General features: G+C 42.4%; 3 protein-coding genes across 8 annotated transcripts in view; 1 reads left to right on the forward strand and 2 right to left on the reverse strand.

The window, feature by feature from the left end:
- Positions 1–172: 172 nt before the first annotated feature.
- LOC143184756 (uncharacterized) lies at positions 173–3,718 on the forward strand. Of its 4 annotated transcripts, XM_076387231.1 has the most exons (8): positions 173–347; positions 1,480–1,697; positions 1,835–2,071; positions 2,148–2,399; positions 2,479–2,689; positions 2,786–2,871; positions 2,963–3,114; positions 3,192–3,718. In XM_076387231.1, exons 1-8 carry the CDS (start codon positions 173–175, stop codon positions 3,427–3,429), a joined length of 1,569 nt encoding a protein of 522 aa, XP_076243346.1. In that variant the 3' UTR covers positions 3,430–3,718. The 4 variants fall into 4 exon arrangements, with proteins under 4 accessions (XP_076243346.1, XP_076243332.1, XP_076243339.1 ...); XM_076387217.1 differs by having other exon boundaries at positions 2,479–2,871; XM_076387224.1 differs by having other exon boundaries at positions 2,482–2,871.
- LOC143188373 (uncharacterized) lies at positions 3,642–4,832 on the reverse strand. The gene is made up of 3 exons (XM_076392582.1): positions 4,800–4,832; positions 4,038–4,366; positions 3,642–3,963 (listed from the first exon to the last, which is right to left on the reverse strand). The coding sequence occupies exons 1-3, from the start codon at positions 4,830–4,832 to the stop codon at positions 3,771–3,773; spliced, it is 555 nt and encodes a 184-aa protein (XP_076248697.1). The 3' UTR covers positions 3,642–3,770.
- A 5,262-nt stretch (positions 4,833–10,094) lies between these two features.
- LOC143188445 (uncharacterized) overlaps positions 10,095–16,818 on the reverse strand; it is a 36,484-nt gene continuing 29,760 nt past the window's right edge. For all 3 annotated transcript variants that reach the window (XM_076392710.1, XM_076392709.1, XM_076392708.1), the window contains 2 exons: positions 10,933–11,260; positions 10,095–10,418 (listed from right to left, as the gene is read on the reverse strand). In XM_076392710.1, coding sequence (XP_076248825.1) covers positions 10,287–10,418; positions 10,933–11,260 — 460 coding nt within the window. In that variant the 3' untranslated portion in view covers positions 10,095–10,286. The remainder of the gene's footprint in view (positions 10,419–10,932; positions 11,261–16,818) is intronic.

Genomic DNA, 16,818 nt, shown 5'->3' on the forward strand with positions numbered 1-16,818 from the left:
GTGTAGTTGTCCGCCATTGCTAGGGAGTTAACTTCGGTACTAGGCTAGGCGAGGATCTCGATGTTCGCCGCGTGCCCCCCTCCCTCCTTCGATGTGGAAAAAACTATTTAGTGATTTCGTGTTACGATTTTGGGTATTTTGAGATCCGGGCGATTTCGAATCAGCCCGAGTGATGGAGAAGAAGAGGCTCTCTGCGATGATTACGAGCAGGGAATCGTTGTTGCCCGCGAACCTCTTAGCGGCCGCGGGCCAGCGTCTTACTCCAACAGGGAAAATCAGCCATGCTAAGACGCGTGTCTACACGCAACGATACCGTAAAGAATGGGAACAGATGCCAGACTTTAAAGGTACTACACGATTACCATTCGTCGCTGTTTCGAAAATAGCTCGTCGTCGAGGAGCAGAACGATACGCCTCGCATCATTGCGACGCGTCGTTTCTGTCGTATTGTGCCACGCTGGATACCGCCTTGTACGCTAATCGTGTGGCCGCTCTATCTTTCCTCCTCACGGCCTCGACGATCATGCTTCCGATACGTACGAGCAGTAAATTATTTTTAGAGAGAACGTCTTCTGCGTAACGTCGACCTTTCTTCCTTCTTACTTATTCGACGATCGACGAAAACTCTCTGTTGTTTTCCAACGTTCTCGAGCAGACACGACATTCTTCTCGCCCTTTTATGCTTTCTCACTCTTATGCGTATCGTCGCTGAGCGTTCGTTATGCTACTTACGATTTCTGCTCTATGTAGAACTCGAGTAAATTAAGCTTCCAAATGATTAATCGTATGTTTCTTTTTATGGATGCGACTGAACGTCAGTCAGTTCTCCTCGTGGAAAATCGAGAGACTGATACGCTGTGTTCAGTGTATGCGATGTGACATTTACTCACTGTTATATGGCCTAACCATATTACTAGCGGTAATAAGTTACCAGTAAAAGCACTGCTGGGTAATTCTACTGCCTTTCGAGTAGATATCACCATACGACTGCAACGCGTTTAGTGAAATGCTGCGTTCGGGATATTGTGTCGCAATTGTTTGTTCTTCCAGTTCTGCAGAATAGCGCGCGCGCGCGAAATTGCAAATAATGAAATGCGTGTATAGATATAAACGCGTTCGTAGAAGCATTCGAATATTATAGCTAAAATAAATACAAATCAGACAGTATATTCAATTTTTGTGAAGGCTAATGTGTGGTAGGTATAGAGTATGTTTCTGTAAAGTATATTTAAGTTGAAAGTAAAAGATATTTTAAAAATGTTAAAACATAAATGATGCAAATGTGTTTTGCACAGTTTTTTCTAAGTAATGCTTTTTTTCTCTCTGCTTTAGTTATTTAAAATTAAATATTTAGAAACTTACAAATAAGTAGGATGTTCAGGTTTAGATTCATAGGATGTTATGTTTAATTGCTATTGTTTTTTAACTACTTTTATGTATTTTTGTATCATGTATTATTTTTGTTTTCCCTTTTTTTAGGATGGTTAACGTCTGTGCCATTTCAACCAACACGTGCTTACTGTATGTATTGCAAGAAAAATCTACATGCACATCGACTGTCTTTACTGAAACACACGTGTACAATGAAGCATCAGAGAGCAGCTCTATTACACGAGGCAGAAGAAAAGAAAAAGGCATTAGCTCGAAAGAAAAATCCTGAAGAGGATGTTGAAGTTGAGGAGATGGATGAAATTGAGGTTTATATTTTTCAGTTTTATTTTTTCTTGTGATTTCTTATTGGTCAAATTTTAAGACAATATTCCTGCTATGCTAATGATAAAATATCATGGTAATAAATATTTAGTAGAAATCAGACCAAGCATTTTTGCATTAGGCTGTTGAACATGTGCAAACAGTAGAGGAAAATGAGGATGAAATAGAATATGTTGTTGAAAGACTAGAAACAGATGATGAACTAGACGATACAAAAATCAAAGATCCATCTGAAGAAGGTGGTGTAGTTGAAGAAGTGGAAGAAGAGGAAGAAGAGGAAGATGTAACAAATTTACAAATGCCTATGGATGAAGACGATGTAAAACACACTATAAAGAAGATTAAAATGGAGAGAATGGTATGTTTCTTTATTTATTGTAATATTCAACATATTTAATTATAAATTCTGCAATAATAATAAGTGGGTTTGTTAGGAAGAAGATACTTTGGCAGAAGCAATGGACCAGATGCAAGGAGAATATTTAGAGGAAACAGACAATCAAGGAACTGTTCAAATGGAAATGGTAGTAGAATCAGAAGATCAAAGTAATTCAGAAATGCAGGTGATGTCTATTTTACCTGACATAGAAGATCCTGATAAAGAATCCCATAAAGAATTACAAGAAAATGGAAGGACAGTTCGACGAGCTGAAAGTAAATTAGATAGAAAGTCCTCAAAATTATTGGTAGATATTATATCCAATAAAATAGCACACAATAACTAATTAAGTATAATTGACATTATAGTTAATGGTAATATTTTAGCAGGATGATAGTAATAAGCAACAAGGGGATTCAGGAATGCTTGTGGCATGCTCGTTGCCAATCTTAGGAACAACTTATCAAATAAACCCTTCGGTTGCATCTACGTCTAATACGATCGGTGTACTGCAACCCGTAAACACGATTCCTATTGCACCTGCGCAAAGTAAAACGATTACTTTGTCATCGGGTGGTAAAACTCTGACTTTAACAGGTGGTACATTCCAACCTGGTACTCAGTACGTTCTGAGTAAATTAAAGGGTAAACTTCCTACGCTCGTAATGGCTGATAAGAAAACTACAATTACAGCTAATCAACCAGATGACGCCACGAAAGGCGTACAGATAAGCAAGGATCAAGCTGTAGCTAGTACTAGTTATCAAATGCCGAAGAAGGTATGTTACTTGCAACATTGTTTTTTATAAATATGTATTTATTAGGAAAAAGTTCGTATAGAATAACTTTTAAGCTACACATTTGTTTCAGCATGTACTTTTAAAGACTGTCAAATCTCCAGTGATGAAAAAGCCTCGTATTTCTACTCACGTTGTAGATACGAGTAAAGGTCTACCTGTTGGAGGATTACAAGTCAGCCTTTATAAACTAATGGATGGTCGATGGACCTTTTTAAATGAAAGGTAAAATTTAATTTTTGGTTTTTTAATATCTGCAATTAAAGTATTTCCTTTATTTTAACAATTGTATATTTTTCCAGCAATACGAGTCCGAATGGTCGATGTGTAGACTTGGTAGATAACATGAAAGTGAATTTCACAGCTGGACGTTACAAGATTCACTTCGACGTAGATAAATACTTTACGTTAAGAAGAATAGACACAATGTATCCATTTATCGAGATCGTTTTCGACGTGAAAAATCCATGTGGTCACTATCACATACCAGTCCTGTTAAGCCCATTCGGTTACACCACGTATCGTGGCTCGGAGAGATGAAATTGTAATATTTGACAAAGACTTGAAGGAGACAAATGTTACGTTGGTTTTTTTGTGAAAACTATTGAATTTCGCAGAAATAAACATTTTTATAACCCAAATTGTTAACGAGAAATATACAATAATTTCTGTGTGTTTGTTGATTTCTCAGTTTGTAAGTTTATGGAATGTGGGCTATTGGCTTAAGGGATGTGAAATTGTAAATTTGTAGATTGCGTGTTATAGACTATGCGAAATATGATATAAATTGTCAAATTAATACGATTTGTGAAAAAATATATTTTATTTCTTATTTTGTAGAAGTTGCATTCACTAATGAGTTAGGTAAGCGTTTGGTAATTCTACTGTGGCGGAAGGTAGCTTCTATCAGCGTTTTTCGGCGGTAAGTAGCTATCCTTCGATCCCTGGTTGCCTTGACCCTTGCGATCGCCATTACCTTTCGGCCCTGAAGGACGACTGGAAGGGCCTGAAGCAGATCCTTGACCAGTACCAAATTTGAAACTGGCTCTGTTCCCATTCTCGTCGGCTTCGTATCTTGCAAAAGGCGCGTTAGTTCAATACCTGATACTATAACTGACGATTTAGTAAAACGAAAAGGTGAGGCTCACTTAACCGAGATGGGAAGACCCTCAGGACTTTTGTAAGCGAAGCTGCCCTTCACGGTTCGCACTAGTTCACCGTTAACTTCTTTTAGCATCTCCGTCTCCTCTCTCTGCACCTCGTCCTGTACGTTGGGACTCTTTGGACTCGAGATCGCCTGATTTCTGGCTTTGTTATCCTCGAACGGTGTGTTCAGAATTAGTCCACCTGAGCCACGAGCAAACAGAGGGGCTTTCTGATCGGGTGACAATTTTTCACCGAAGCAATGACTCGCTACGAGAACGACCAGCCAGGGAATCTGGGAAAAGACCGACGAGACGATCAGAAATAGAATTCTCTAGCGGTAAACAATTTTTATCCAAAAATTCAGTTTCAATAGATCCTGTATTTTCAGGAGGCTACGAGCAGATGCGTTCGACTTTCGCGAGAGTCCCTTTCGGACGAAGAAATGATGCGCCTCAGGTGGTTCTTCGATTCTCGGTGACCTCTTGACCCGAGCCCACGGTTACGTGAATCGGCTGCGATCTTGCAATCTTTCCGCGTTAGTACCCGCTTGCGTTGGTCGCGTGTCTCAGCCGAAAGGGCACTTTCTACTTTATTGATTCTCCCGAGGCTATTGCTGAAAAACACCTCTGTCGATGCTATCGCCCGCGTCTTCGCGTAACATCCCTCCTTTTGCTAAAACGAGTCTCAAATGCTCGGCGACTGGACCCATACCCGTGACGAGTGCGTGACGCGTAGATACGAAATGAACCGATTCGAAGACGTACCAGCGATCGGGATACGACACCGTAGGAGGTCATCGTCGTTAGAGAATTGGTCACATCGACGAAATCCGAAGCGGCATCCCTTGAGGTACACGCGCGACTAGACGACTCGTAACGATACTCAGTAGATTTCAGAAGTCGCGAACATCTGCGCTCCTTCGCTCCGCGAGCTTTTATATATCCGATGATGCTGTTCGCTTTGTAGGACGATGGTTTTTTCCCCCTCTGATCGGTCTACGACTTAGGCACTCTTGCGGGGGATCGAACATTGTAATCCCATCCAGAGTCCTGTCCCGTCGTTCTCGTTTTCGCTTGATCCTCTTCGTATCTTCTTAAGAAGAAATGTTAATCATATAGTAGAACAGAGTTAACACTGATAACTTAACAAAAATAATAATTCTACATTAAAAAGTACACGAGTATAGTATCCTAGATTCTAGAGCATTTGGTACAGCTGGGATCCCTAATTTCATTCCATTTTAGTCTACTCTAGACCAATTCCACAGTTTATATTCCTAGTTTACTCGTTTTTATGATATACGATCTTTCCATTTGTATTTATAAATGAAGATTCTGAATAATTGAAGTAATGCTTCCATCTATCCTGCTCTCAGTCCCCTAGCGGCAAGTTAGTCGAGTGTCTGAAGGTGTCTCGATCGAGTGGATCGCGAGACGAGATGGAAATCCCACGGAAGGGGCGTATAACGTACGCAACATGTTCACGTTTAATCGGGAATGGACTTATCGTTGCATATCTCCGAGTATGTCTTGCGTCGGACATATTGGATGGATTGCCGAGTAAGAGAGCCACGAACGTGGTACACGTATTCGTTCATGACTATTTTATCGCGGCCGTGAAGACGACGGGATTTATCACCATCCGTTTGGCACGCGATTCAAAGGCCAACGTCGTTACGATGGATGAGATTTCGCTCGTTTAAGGGCACACGAGCAAAACAATGCGATCTCTGAACCGCTAATGGGATGCGTTTGCTCTTTCGTAGGTAGAATCGAGTCGCGCTGACATTTTATCCTTTTATTCCGTCCTTTCGCACCGAACCCATCGCATTCCGTGACCGGTAGCCGATCAACGATGATCCCTTTCGTCTCGTTCTCGATCGATCTCGATCCTTGATCAGAGCAAAACCTTCGAGTCTCTAACATTTGTTCTCTTGAATTTCTCCAGTTGGAAAATGAACCTGGGTTGTCATCCCTGGAGATGATTGTTGGGAAGTGGTCAAAGATCGATCGGGGAGGAGCGCTCTTGTTGAAAAGTACACCTCTTCGAATTTGGGACAACCTATACTTAGACGAAAGCGATGTAGTTAACTTCTGTGCTCGAGAAATTGACAACCCTGTCTCGGTTAGTGAACTTACAAGGACTTGTAGGTTTCTAGAGCAGTCGAGTATTCTTTCCTTAGCTGAGGTACTTCAAGAAGTTTTAGGAACGAAACTACCCTTCCTCTTCCACCTCTGTCTCTTATGTTCTTGAACGATGAATATATACCTGTAGTCGAATATATTTTAGAATTTTTTTAATCCTCTAGCTGAGGTAGTTACGATTATGGATTTAGAAAGTATTTTAAGTAATTCTAACTTCTCGTAGCTGATCCGTATATGCAGAACTCTTCCCTTCTTCCACGATTTATGAGTTCCCCATACCAGTCTCGATTTTTCCTTCAAGAGTTCTTCGCGTCTTCGTGTGTCGCGAAAGATATTCCACGATGCGATGTAACGATTTCATAATCGAGCTTCTACATCGTGTTCCTCGAAACGAAGCAGAGAGAAAGGATTGGATGTCTTCGAAGGAAGGGTTAACGCGCGTACATCCAAGCCATCGAGTTAATTCCAGTGTGTTATCATTTAAGAGCCAATACGTGCGTAGTTAGAATGACAAATTTATGTCTTTATACATACATTTAATTTTTCGAAGAGATGTTCATTAATCACGATTCTTTGAATTAATTTCGTCTCCTATTGCGCAGTCTAGAGACTATGAACAAAAGAATAGAAAGATTCGTGTGATCGATTAAACAAGACAGATTGATAATTGATCCAATTTTTCTTCTGAAGTCTTCATACATATCAGTAGATGCAATTCCTTAGTTCGTTGCGTACCTAACGCTAATAATAAAAACAGTAATATTTGAGAGGGGATCTCGTATTAACACGAGAAGAAAATAATTACAATTCAACACTGAGTATTGTTTAAATAAATTCGTAATAGAGAAATAATTACTATGAAATCGAAACCAACGATAAAATATCATTTTTCAGTAAATCTAGTTATAAAATGCATATTTAAACAATATAATATTTGCTTGCCAATAAATATTTTTATTACAAAATATAATAAACGATTAAACATTGCGAGAAGTATAAAATCTTGCTGAACAAGGAAATTATTTCGAACTTACAAGGTTGCAAATTTCTTTGTAACTCGTTAACTAACAATTATAAATGTTAATAATTTGCACATGCCACTGTATGTGATTGTTATTAACAATATGTGTACCAGAAATTGTAGCTACAATAATTTTATGAAAAATATTGATTTTTCGCAAATTATTCTTCGCTCGATCAATCTCGAAATTCCTACTACCCCAAGAACTTCTCCCATTGGTACCCTATCTTTCTCGAGAGAGTATAAATACCCTTGCAGGACCACGAATGCTTCACTCGTCGCGGGTCCTCCAGCGGGTGAAGATCCTCCTGGGGATCAACTGGAGGAACTCTCTGGACTGGTCCAAGATGACCATCGCTAAGTTTCGTGTAAATTTAAAATTTGATCCTTCTGTTACTCCCATTTTTTAAGTACCCTGTCCCACTCCGTCCCTTAGTGTTAATATTTCTCTCTTTATTAGCGTTTAGGTGCACAACGAAATAATTGGAAAATAAATTGTAGTTCTACAGTGAGAAGATGAAGAGCTGATTGAAGTGAGAAAGTAGTGCCATCTACATAAGTGGCGCACTTGAACAATTCAGATGCGCCATCTAGTGACAATATTTTTAACTTTAAATGTTCGAAAAAATTGAGAATTGTTTCATTTCGTTTACAAGTACCACAAATATTGAGGATCAAGGAAAAGTAGGTTCTTGGTTCTAGTGATGTTCAGAGGGTTAGTGTTACAATATGCAATCGAGGAGAAAGATTAAATATCTTCCACGAGGAAAATAGTTGATCCTGAAATAGAAAAACGTCGATTGGAACTGTTAAAATACGAGATCTTCTTAGAATGTCTACGTTGGAAACTCGAATGTTCTCAGATTTCCACAGGTCTTTTTATTATTACTTTCTCAGGAAATACCAAGCGAAATGGAATTCGCGAAAACAGTTGAACAAACCACATTTTTCCTCTTTTTGGTGTACGCGTGCGCATGTATCTGAGTGAGTGTGTGGCGCGTGTGCGACCATTTATATATTATACAGGGACTTCCCTATTTTCCGATGGTATCCGGAGGCGCGAGTAAATTATTCAGGATCCGTCCTATTACTTACAACTTTATATTACATTCTATATCATATAATACATTGCAGCTGCGTACAATGGATCGAAAATAAGAAAATCTCATATTCTTCATTTTGTCTCATGATTTCTTCTTTCTTTTTTCTCATCTGCTCTCTCCTTTCGTAGCTACCATTGCAGTCTTTCATAAATATATTTTGCCCGGCGATCTAGGAAAAATACGCGGATATGTGTATTAAAAAGTACACTCACTCGCGCAACCACACACAGCCACACACAGCCACACACAGCCACACAGGAAAACGCACACTCGCATACACGTACACGAACGAGCAGCAGACACGACCCCAAGCACCGCTCAACGCAATGCTGGATTTCGTTCTTTTCTGCGTGCACGGAACAGCTTCGAGAAGCAATGCCTTTCGTTCAGCGGAAAAGAACGAAATTCAGGCTCTTACATAATAATTACGCGTGGAACCGATCAACGGTTGCTTCTCACCGCTTGACGAACACCAATACCTGCGATGCTACGCGCGCCGCCGCGTTTACGCTTCCATTCTTCCGTTCAGTCGTGTTTATGCACGCACGCAATGCGAGAAGACCCATCGAGTTGATGTACGCACAGTGAAATAGAATAAAAACGGGTTAAAAAGCTGCGAAAGAATAGGTAGAAACCAACTACTCGATAAAAACAATAAATAATTCATAACATCACGCGGTCTGGCCGTGAAATTTCAATTGATCGTTCATGCATCGACGCTCACGGAGTTAGTTCTCCCTTTAGTGGACGCGTTACTTTGTGCTCTGGCAGCAATCTCGCTAGCAGTCTCTCTGCGAGACGTTTCCTCTCGCCCTTTCGTCGACACGCACACGTTTCAAAAAATATCGCGGTATTTACACGTTTCATGCGACGATCCTGAATAGTTACTCGCGCGGCTCGACTGCCGAGCGCCAGCTCGGTGCGATTACAACATATTTCTTTTGCTTCTTCCTTTCCTCCTTTCATACGCGCTGTGTGGTTCTTTTTCATGCGAGGCGTAGAAAAGAATGGCAACGGAGAACGTATTGCAATTAAAGTAAAGCGATTATGAAGACCGCGAGAAATAAATACGCGAGTATCGTTCTTTTTTTTTCCCCCTTTTTTCTTACTGTTTTGCTCTGTTCAGCGAATCGTGGCTTAGGATCGTAGTACCTTTTGATTGGCAAATGCTCTACGCGACGTTAAAAAATCTCTCGCAAAAATCGCCCGTAGAAGAAGCTCGAGTTTCGGTAAAAACGAGAATCTATTAACCTATAGAGTGTTATATCGATGTCCAACAAGTGTAATAATTTCTCATGAACTCTGTCAAGTGAATAAAAGATCCGACTGTTTTTGTATCACGCTTCCGTTCGTCGTCGTTCGCAAGCGATATCGCGCGTCGTACATTCTCGGAATCACGATAATTTTGACAGTAATTAATCACAATAGTAAAAGCATATAAGCTATACAACTACTGTTTCTGTATCTACAATATAGTTTCATGTGTGTATATATATATTTTTTTGCTTTAATTCTCTTCTTTCATAGTCTATTATTTTATGGACACTCTCCACTGTCTCCCAAAGAAGGCTACATCAAGAGGCTCGGTGCTTAACACGCGGTCAGGTATCTTCCTTCAGTCGCGTTCATCCTTTTCGATTTTGCTTCGAACTCCCTCCGTATCGATAATCGACGAGATTATGTCCTCCTCCCCCTGGATGAAAATCGAACTTGTGTGAGAAGAGGGAATGCAACGGGATCCACTGTCCTCTGACTATCGTCACCGTCTTCTCTTCGCAGCCGCGATTCCCTTGTCCCCTTTAGGAAGTTAGTTCCCGAAGCAGAGAATCCTGAAGAAATCTTCGTCGTTTTTTCGAGCAGCGCTCGTCGTTACGCAGCGGTCGACACCTTTCGAGAGAAACACGGACCAAGGACTCGTCAAGGACGATATCGATCGGTTGCTGAGACATTCGTCGTTCCTTCCTGTTTTCTCTCCCGCTTTTATTACTGCAGAATACAACATTTGCATTTAGGCTTCTTCTTCAGGGTGACGTGTTCGACCTGCGAAGCGTCGCCCGGCCCCTGCGCCGTCATTCTAGCCACTTCCACAGTCGCTGCTCTCGATGCTGTGACAACCTGAAGACATCCAATATTAATGACCTATTAATTTAGTATTAAGTACTGCGCAGGGGTAGTAAGTTGGCAGTTGGGACCAGGGATGGTATGAAGCTGCTGTTCGGTGATGTCAGGAGGGAGAAAGGGAACTTCTAGAATGAGGTGGGGATTGCCCCACCAATTAGTGATTGTTAAAATGCCCAGCACGCCTGAGAAGTTCTTTATCTAGCTCTTGATGTCACTGAACAGCAAATTTCATACCACCCCTGATTGGAGTAGCACCTAAGGTAAATGTCCCAGTAGCTAAATGCTTAAGATGTCAAATATAAAAGTAAATAAAATTAATATTAGTGTTTAGATACTGAGACATACACCTTATTGCTACCTTTGTCAAGTCCTAACTCTGTGATTCTGTGGCTGAGTAAGACTGACTCATTTCACTACAATTAAGTAGACAAGCCTTTCGTCCATCTGCCAACTTACCAGCCGTGTACAGTAGAAAGGTAAAGAGTGTACAAGAAAAGAGAGACTTTACCTTATCGTTGACAGGTTGCTGATTGTTTCCAGTACCAGACTTCATTGGAGTGCTATGGGCATTTCCGTTCTCCTGGCCAGGCTTCGGCGACGAATTCACGTGTCGGTTCGTCGAGTTGGCGGAGGACTTGAGCAGGGGGCTGGAGCTGGAATCGTGGTCGACGGTGGTCTGTGCGTTGCTGGCGGTGTCGCATCCTGGCAACGGCGGGGCAGTTTGTCCAGGGGTCGGTGTGATGGGTTTCCCGCCTTTTATCAATTCCACTATCTCATCGGCTTCCCTCGAGAGGTCGCCATCCGGTCTGAAGGGATTATCCCAGCCACTGTCCGTGCTGCAAATTGATACCTTTCTCTATACTTTCATCTTACAGATCTAAACGCATTTCCTACTGCTACCGATGAGCTTGGAATATTACGACGAAGTATCTTCGACTATAATCACTGTTAACTGGGGACCATGACATTGACCACGATATCGGATTGCACATAATTGCACTTCATTTTCTATGGACGCGTAGTGATGGAGCGCCTGCACTAAAAGCGCACGCAACCGTTACACGATGCGGATCGAATCGAGACCTCGAGGTTTTTTCGCTGGTTCAAATGTACCTATTGTAATATAATAAAAATGTTCTGCATATTTTTTCAACATTGGTATTCCAAGCAATTTCCACAGAATTTTTTACATATTCAAAACGCATAAAAATGGCGCTAAACTTGAAAGATCCAGTGTGCCATATCCAAAAAAACACTGTTCCATTCCAGGGTTAATACCTAGATATACATAGTAATAATTTAAATAAACCTATTTTATTAAATTTGTTAAGAATACAATATCTGAGTAAGCTGAGCCTTTTTATTCTCTAAAATTCCATGCTTCAAATAGTTAAGGGGAAAGAATTGGTGAAAAAAAGGAGGTTGAAGACAGTGAGCCGGAAGATACGGAGCAAGCAACGAGGAAGAGGATACGCTACTCGATCGAGCCGAGACGAGGGAAACCGTGGCGAAATGGTTAGCAGGCTCGTCGGAATCGTTGGACCAGAGCCAAGCGGACTAATAATGTTCGATATTGCGAAACTGTACGCCGGCTCCCTCGCTTTCCCCGCTGCGATTAATCTTCGCGGATCGCATCGCATTCCGTCGCGTTCGTCCGCAGTTCCGATGTGTTGGCCACGATGAATGAGTCGTCAACGACAAACGGAACCATTTCACGTCCACAAAAGGAAGTAGTCGCGTTATTTGTGCAGCCATCAAGGTTTATCGTGTCTATTACCTACTCGTGGCGATTGCTTTCTGAGAATCCTTAAGAAAAGATATTTGTCAACTTCTTCACCTTTTTCAACGAGCCTGATTGGTACACTTTTTACAACAGCTTCAATACCGATCACGCGCCAACGCGTGACGAGGTTTGCTTGTAAGTAACCGCTCACGCGCCATCGCGTGATGGATGTACGTTCAGTTAACGGGAACTCTGTGGCTGGCAGTTTGGGGTAGCCTGTCGTTTCAGATCGGCAGCAAAGGTAATAATATTGGAACAAAAAATTTAAGAGTGGGAATAAAAGTCTGTAAGTGCCATTTAAAAACAAATTGTTTTTTCCCATAAAAGGGACGTTTATGTGAAGGTTAATACCGGTAAATTGTTTTCCTAGGAACTTTAATTTTAGTATTTACACAGACTTTTTTATTTCCCCTTTTCAATTGTGGGTGAAGGGGTTAAAACACACTGCGTTATGGAAACGAACACAGAACTCCGAAGACTACAAATTGTTTACAGGGTGTAGAGAACGCTGTGAGACGCAGTTCCATAAGGGGTCGAATGTTCGAGATATCGATGACGACGAAACTCAGCGTGGCTGACTCACGGGGTGCGTCGAAACGAATCTCAAGTAAACAACGACTGTGACGTCTATTGTCATCACGGACCAAACTCCGTAAATTGTTTTCAATTTCGCCCACTAAGTCGAAAGAAACATATGCATGGTAGCGTGTAGGTGGTTTATCGAAGAAAGTTAAACGATTACCAAGGCGGGGGTTGTCACCTTTGCTCGTTACCTTTCATTACCATCCGTGTCCTTGGGCACTTTGATCACGTAATACACGTGGCCTCCGTGGGTGGTCGTCATTGTGCTCGCGATCGCGAATCAACGCCGCTCGATATCAACATCGGACGCCTCGATCTCTCCCGAAGACCCTCGAGAATCGGTGAATCGCCTATTCTTCCCGCAGCGGAAGCGACACTTGACGCGCGTGGTTGCACGCTCAGCGATAGCGAGATTAACTCGCGCCACTGTCCATTCTCTCCCTTTTCCGGTTTTTCGCTCCTTCCTGTCCCCGTCACTTCGCCCTACCGATTCAAGTGCCTCCTCGACCCTGCCGTACCGAGAGAACTCGACTGTGATTTCGTGCGAACCCGCTCGAACGCGAACGTAAGACTTTATTTTTAAGCGGAATCGTGGCGGGAGATCCTTGCAACTACCGCCTGTCGTCTTTCTTCCTCTCCCACGCTCCTACGCGTCATCCCCCTCCTCGCGCCCCGCGACTCCCCTTTTTTCCTCCTCCTGTCGCGATACATCTACGCAACCCGTTATTTCAGGTGGCGTTCGTGAGACCAAGATTCTGTAATAAACCCATATCTCTCGCGTATCGACTTTCGTGAATCTCTGACAGGCTCGTTGATTTGAAGAAAGGATTGTCTTAGAATAACAACGGAGAAAGAATTTTCCTTGTCGAGGGAAAAATTAATTCAAACTAAAATAAGACGAAAATACGTTAGACACTATTCTAGAGTTATTAATTACTCAAAGAAGGCCTAAAATACGCATGAAGCGTGTCTGACTTGGGACCTATTCTACTTACTTCTGACAGTAGAATAAGTCCCAAGTCAGACACATTTTGGGTTACCAGTTTTCTCAGTAATTAATGACTCTGAAACGTAATTTGGTTATCCTTCATTTTCGACCTATTTTGACGTATAAAATTACCCCTTAAAATTTCACCTGACACCTGTTGTAGAACACCCTCCTGTATATCCAGCCACGACAGAATCTTGCAACACTAGACATACGAGAAAACGAAAAGGAAACACCATATCCCTTACTCGAGATAGAACTTCGAAAAGCAGCGATATTTTCCGTTCAGCAAATAAACAGAGAGCTGGGTATAATAACGAAACGCGTAAGCTGTTCATCGATCCGCGGCAGTCGAAGCTGACCTATTTCTGGAAAGCCTCGACCTATTTACTTCGATTCCCAGTGTTGTTTACCGTCGCCCGTTTTCGTGCTATCGACAACGGGATTCTTTCTTTCCCACGTCTCGATACTCCAGAGAAATTACAGCCTAGCCGCTGTTTTACTTCCCAGAGACAGGCGATCGCGTGAAAAATCGAAACGCCATGTTTCCACAGGTCGATTCACCGCGAACACGATCAGACTGAGACATGCACATCCATAGATCGAACAACAGCAACAGATTTTAACTCGTTCCAGATCAGCGGCGCAAATCGAGCATGGGCGACAGCCTCAAGCTCCATCGATCTGATTCTGTTCATAACTGATACATGCTCGGTGTATGGCTTCCACAGAAGTCGGTTCTCACCGACGCAGGTGCACGCGATAACAAACCAATTCGTTTACCCGATCTGCCCCACTGATTCTATGGTTTCGTGGCGAAAGTGGAACCGCCAGAAAACGGGCTAATTCTAACCCTTGTAAAAATATCGACGTGCTCCTTGATAGCAACCTATCGGCTAGAACAGTCGTGCTCCGACGTCGTTATAAATAACAGCGAGTTCAACACACCAAGATAATAATACAGTGAGTCTCTATAAAAAAGAAGTCTGGTGATGCAAGAGTGATCTAACTAACAGATAGACTGCTTCGCGAGAAAGTGAGTCAATGACTTTGCTCCTTAACTGCGGTCAAATACAGTACTCCTAAGTTGGACACTTCCATTCCCAGTTGAGGACTGTCTTCGAAGAGCCAAGGAAGGTAACATAAAAATCTAATCTCCAGAAACTAATTTCTCCAGGTTCGACGTTCGTGGCTGGAACCCAGCTTCTCGAATTTGTTATTTCGGGCGGTGACATTTTCAAGATCCCGATATTAACGAGCGGCACGACCTCGCTACGCTCGCGGTTGCCATCACGAGGACCAGGTACATGTCGCGGCCTTTATGCACGTGTTTAGTTCGCCTGGGCTTCGTTTGCCCCCAGTACGCTCGTGATTCCAGCGATGGGGTTGGCCCAAGGGTGACGCGACGAGGGTGAGTATATAGGTCATGGCTATACGCGGTTTCTCGCACGCGCCACGCCGCTTTCCTCGGATAACCACACCACCAGCCCACTGCCCGCACGCATTATGTGTTGTTTCATCGCTGACATGCGTACACGTATGCTGGACCTCATCTCAACCCTGATTCGCTGGACTAGGACAGGACGAGCGAGCGTAAAAGATAAGTGCAAACATGTTGCACTGTTAAGCTGTGTCTACGTAGAGGCAATGACGAGGAACGTTCTATCGCCTGTTGTGTAGAGAGCAAGAAAATGTGGGACACTGGAGGATAGATTCTAGAGACAAAGGTAATGAGATATATATGCAAAGATTGTAGTTTTTTAACTACGTGCTATGAGCAACAAGAGGTGGCAAAATGTTTCTCAGTGTAGACATAGATTTTTGGTATCATCAATGTGTATCTTTTTTTGTGCCATTAGTTTCCTCTGTCCCTAGATAACAAAGAAGCTTTTGCTTCCTTTATGGAGCATGATGCAAGAATCTTCTCGTTAGACGAAGGGACTCAAGAGATCTTTGTCTCCGTTAGAACACACTTGTTTAGCAGATTTAATTTTATGCGACTGCATGGTCAGCATACTACTACTCGATAGATAATAGATTTCACCTTGATCAACTTGACAGACTTCGCAGCAACTGGTTTCGCACAACTGAAATGCATGTGTAATAGATACACCTATATATCAACCGAGATCCGTAAAGTTCACCAAGGCGAAATCTATTTATCTTATAATGAGCTGTGTCTAATAAATTGACTGAGCAAAGAGAAAAAGTTCGTAGAAAACTGAAGATGCTTCAAGAAGAATTTAAGGAAGAAAGAAGACAAAACGAATGTGGATAATGGGCGAAAAGATTCCAAGACTTTGGCCAAAGTTTCTTTAGATGTAAATACGTATGTAAATACGAATAGAGAGACGTAGGAAGAGATGCAAAATTTCGAAGGTACACAAGGCGTGCGTGCAATTGCACCATCGACTCGTGTAAAGCTGCGGTTGCAGTTTCCGCGACTGCGTCGTCGCCTGTGCACTGTGACCAGGACACTTGGGCAGGAGGCAAGGGACGATGCGAAAAACACAGACATCGAATGTGAACTCTGGATCAGCCGGCGCCATGTAGGGTACTGTGTTCGCGTTACTGTCGCGACATGCGAATTGATTTCCACCGCAGCGACCTGCTGACACTATCGAGCACGAATTCATTATTCTAGTTTGTTTGCTGCGTCTAGTTCGTGAAACCGCGGGGCAACCTGCTGCTCGTTCAGAGATACGATCTGAAGCAACATTTATCAATGATTTTTATGATAAATGTGACAATACGGAGAAAAGAAACGAAAAACTGTGACAATAGCTTCGCAAATGGAATCGATCAAGATTCGAATTTAAGTACGCCCTGAGATGCAGATTCACAGACGGATAAGGATAGGTCATGGTTCTCGGCAAGCTTTTTTCTTTGGCTTCTATCTTTGGTATCCGTCGAGACGCGCAGCTATGCCGCTTGTTCGCCGAATGTTAGTCCGCTTCTATTTTCAAGAAGCCACAACTCAGTTCCCGCTCCTGGAGTTTACGGTTGCTCGAAACTATGCGCCTATCTTTTAATATAACGCC

The sequence above is a fragment of the Calliopsis andreniformis genome, chromosome 2 (genome assembly GCF_051401765.1).
Source record: "Calliopsis andreniformis isolate RMS-2024a chromosome 2, iyCalAndr_principal, whole genome shotgun sequence".
NCBI lineage: Eukaryota > Metazoa > Arthropoda > Insecta > Hymenoptera > Andrenidae > Calliopsis > Calliopsis andreniformis.

What these genes read in the sequence shown, in the direction of transcription:
- LOC143188373 (XM_076392582.1), bottom strand. Translation starts at nt 4,832, where the DNA reads ATGACCTCCTACGGTGTCGTATCCCGATCGCTG. An exon ending in GTGTCGTATCCCGATCGCTG is followed by an intron (nt 4,367 to 4,799) that starts GTACGTCTTCGA and finishes GTTTACCGCTAG; the next exon opens with AGAATTCTATTTCTGATCGT. An exon ending in GGTCTTCCCATCTCGGTTAA is followed by an intron (nt 3,964 to 4,037) that starts GTGAGCCTCACC and finishes GCCTTTTGCAAG; the next exon opens with ATACGAAGCCGACGAGAATG.
- LOC143184756 (XM_076387217.1), top strand. Translation starts at nt 173, where the DNA reads ATGGAGAAGAAGAGGCTCTCTGCGATGATTACGAGCAGGGAATCGTTG. An exon ending in AGGAGATGGATGAAATTGAG is followed by an intron (nt 1,698 to 1,834) that starts GTTTATATTTTT and finishes TTTTTGCATTAG; the next exon opens with GCTGTTGAACATGTGCAAAC. An exon ending in AGATTAAAATGGAGAGAATG is followed by an intron (nt 2,072 to 2,147) that starts GTATGTTTCTTT and finishes TGGGTTTGTTAG; the next exon opens with GAAGAAGATACTTTGGCAGA.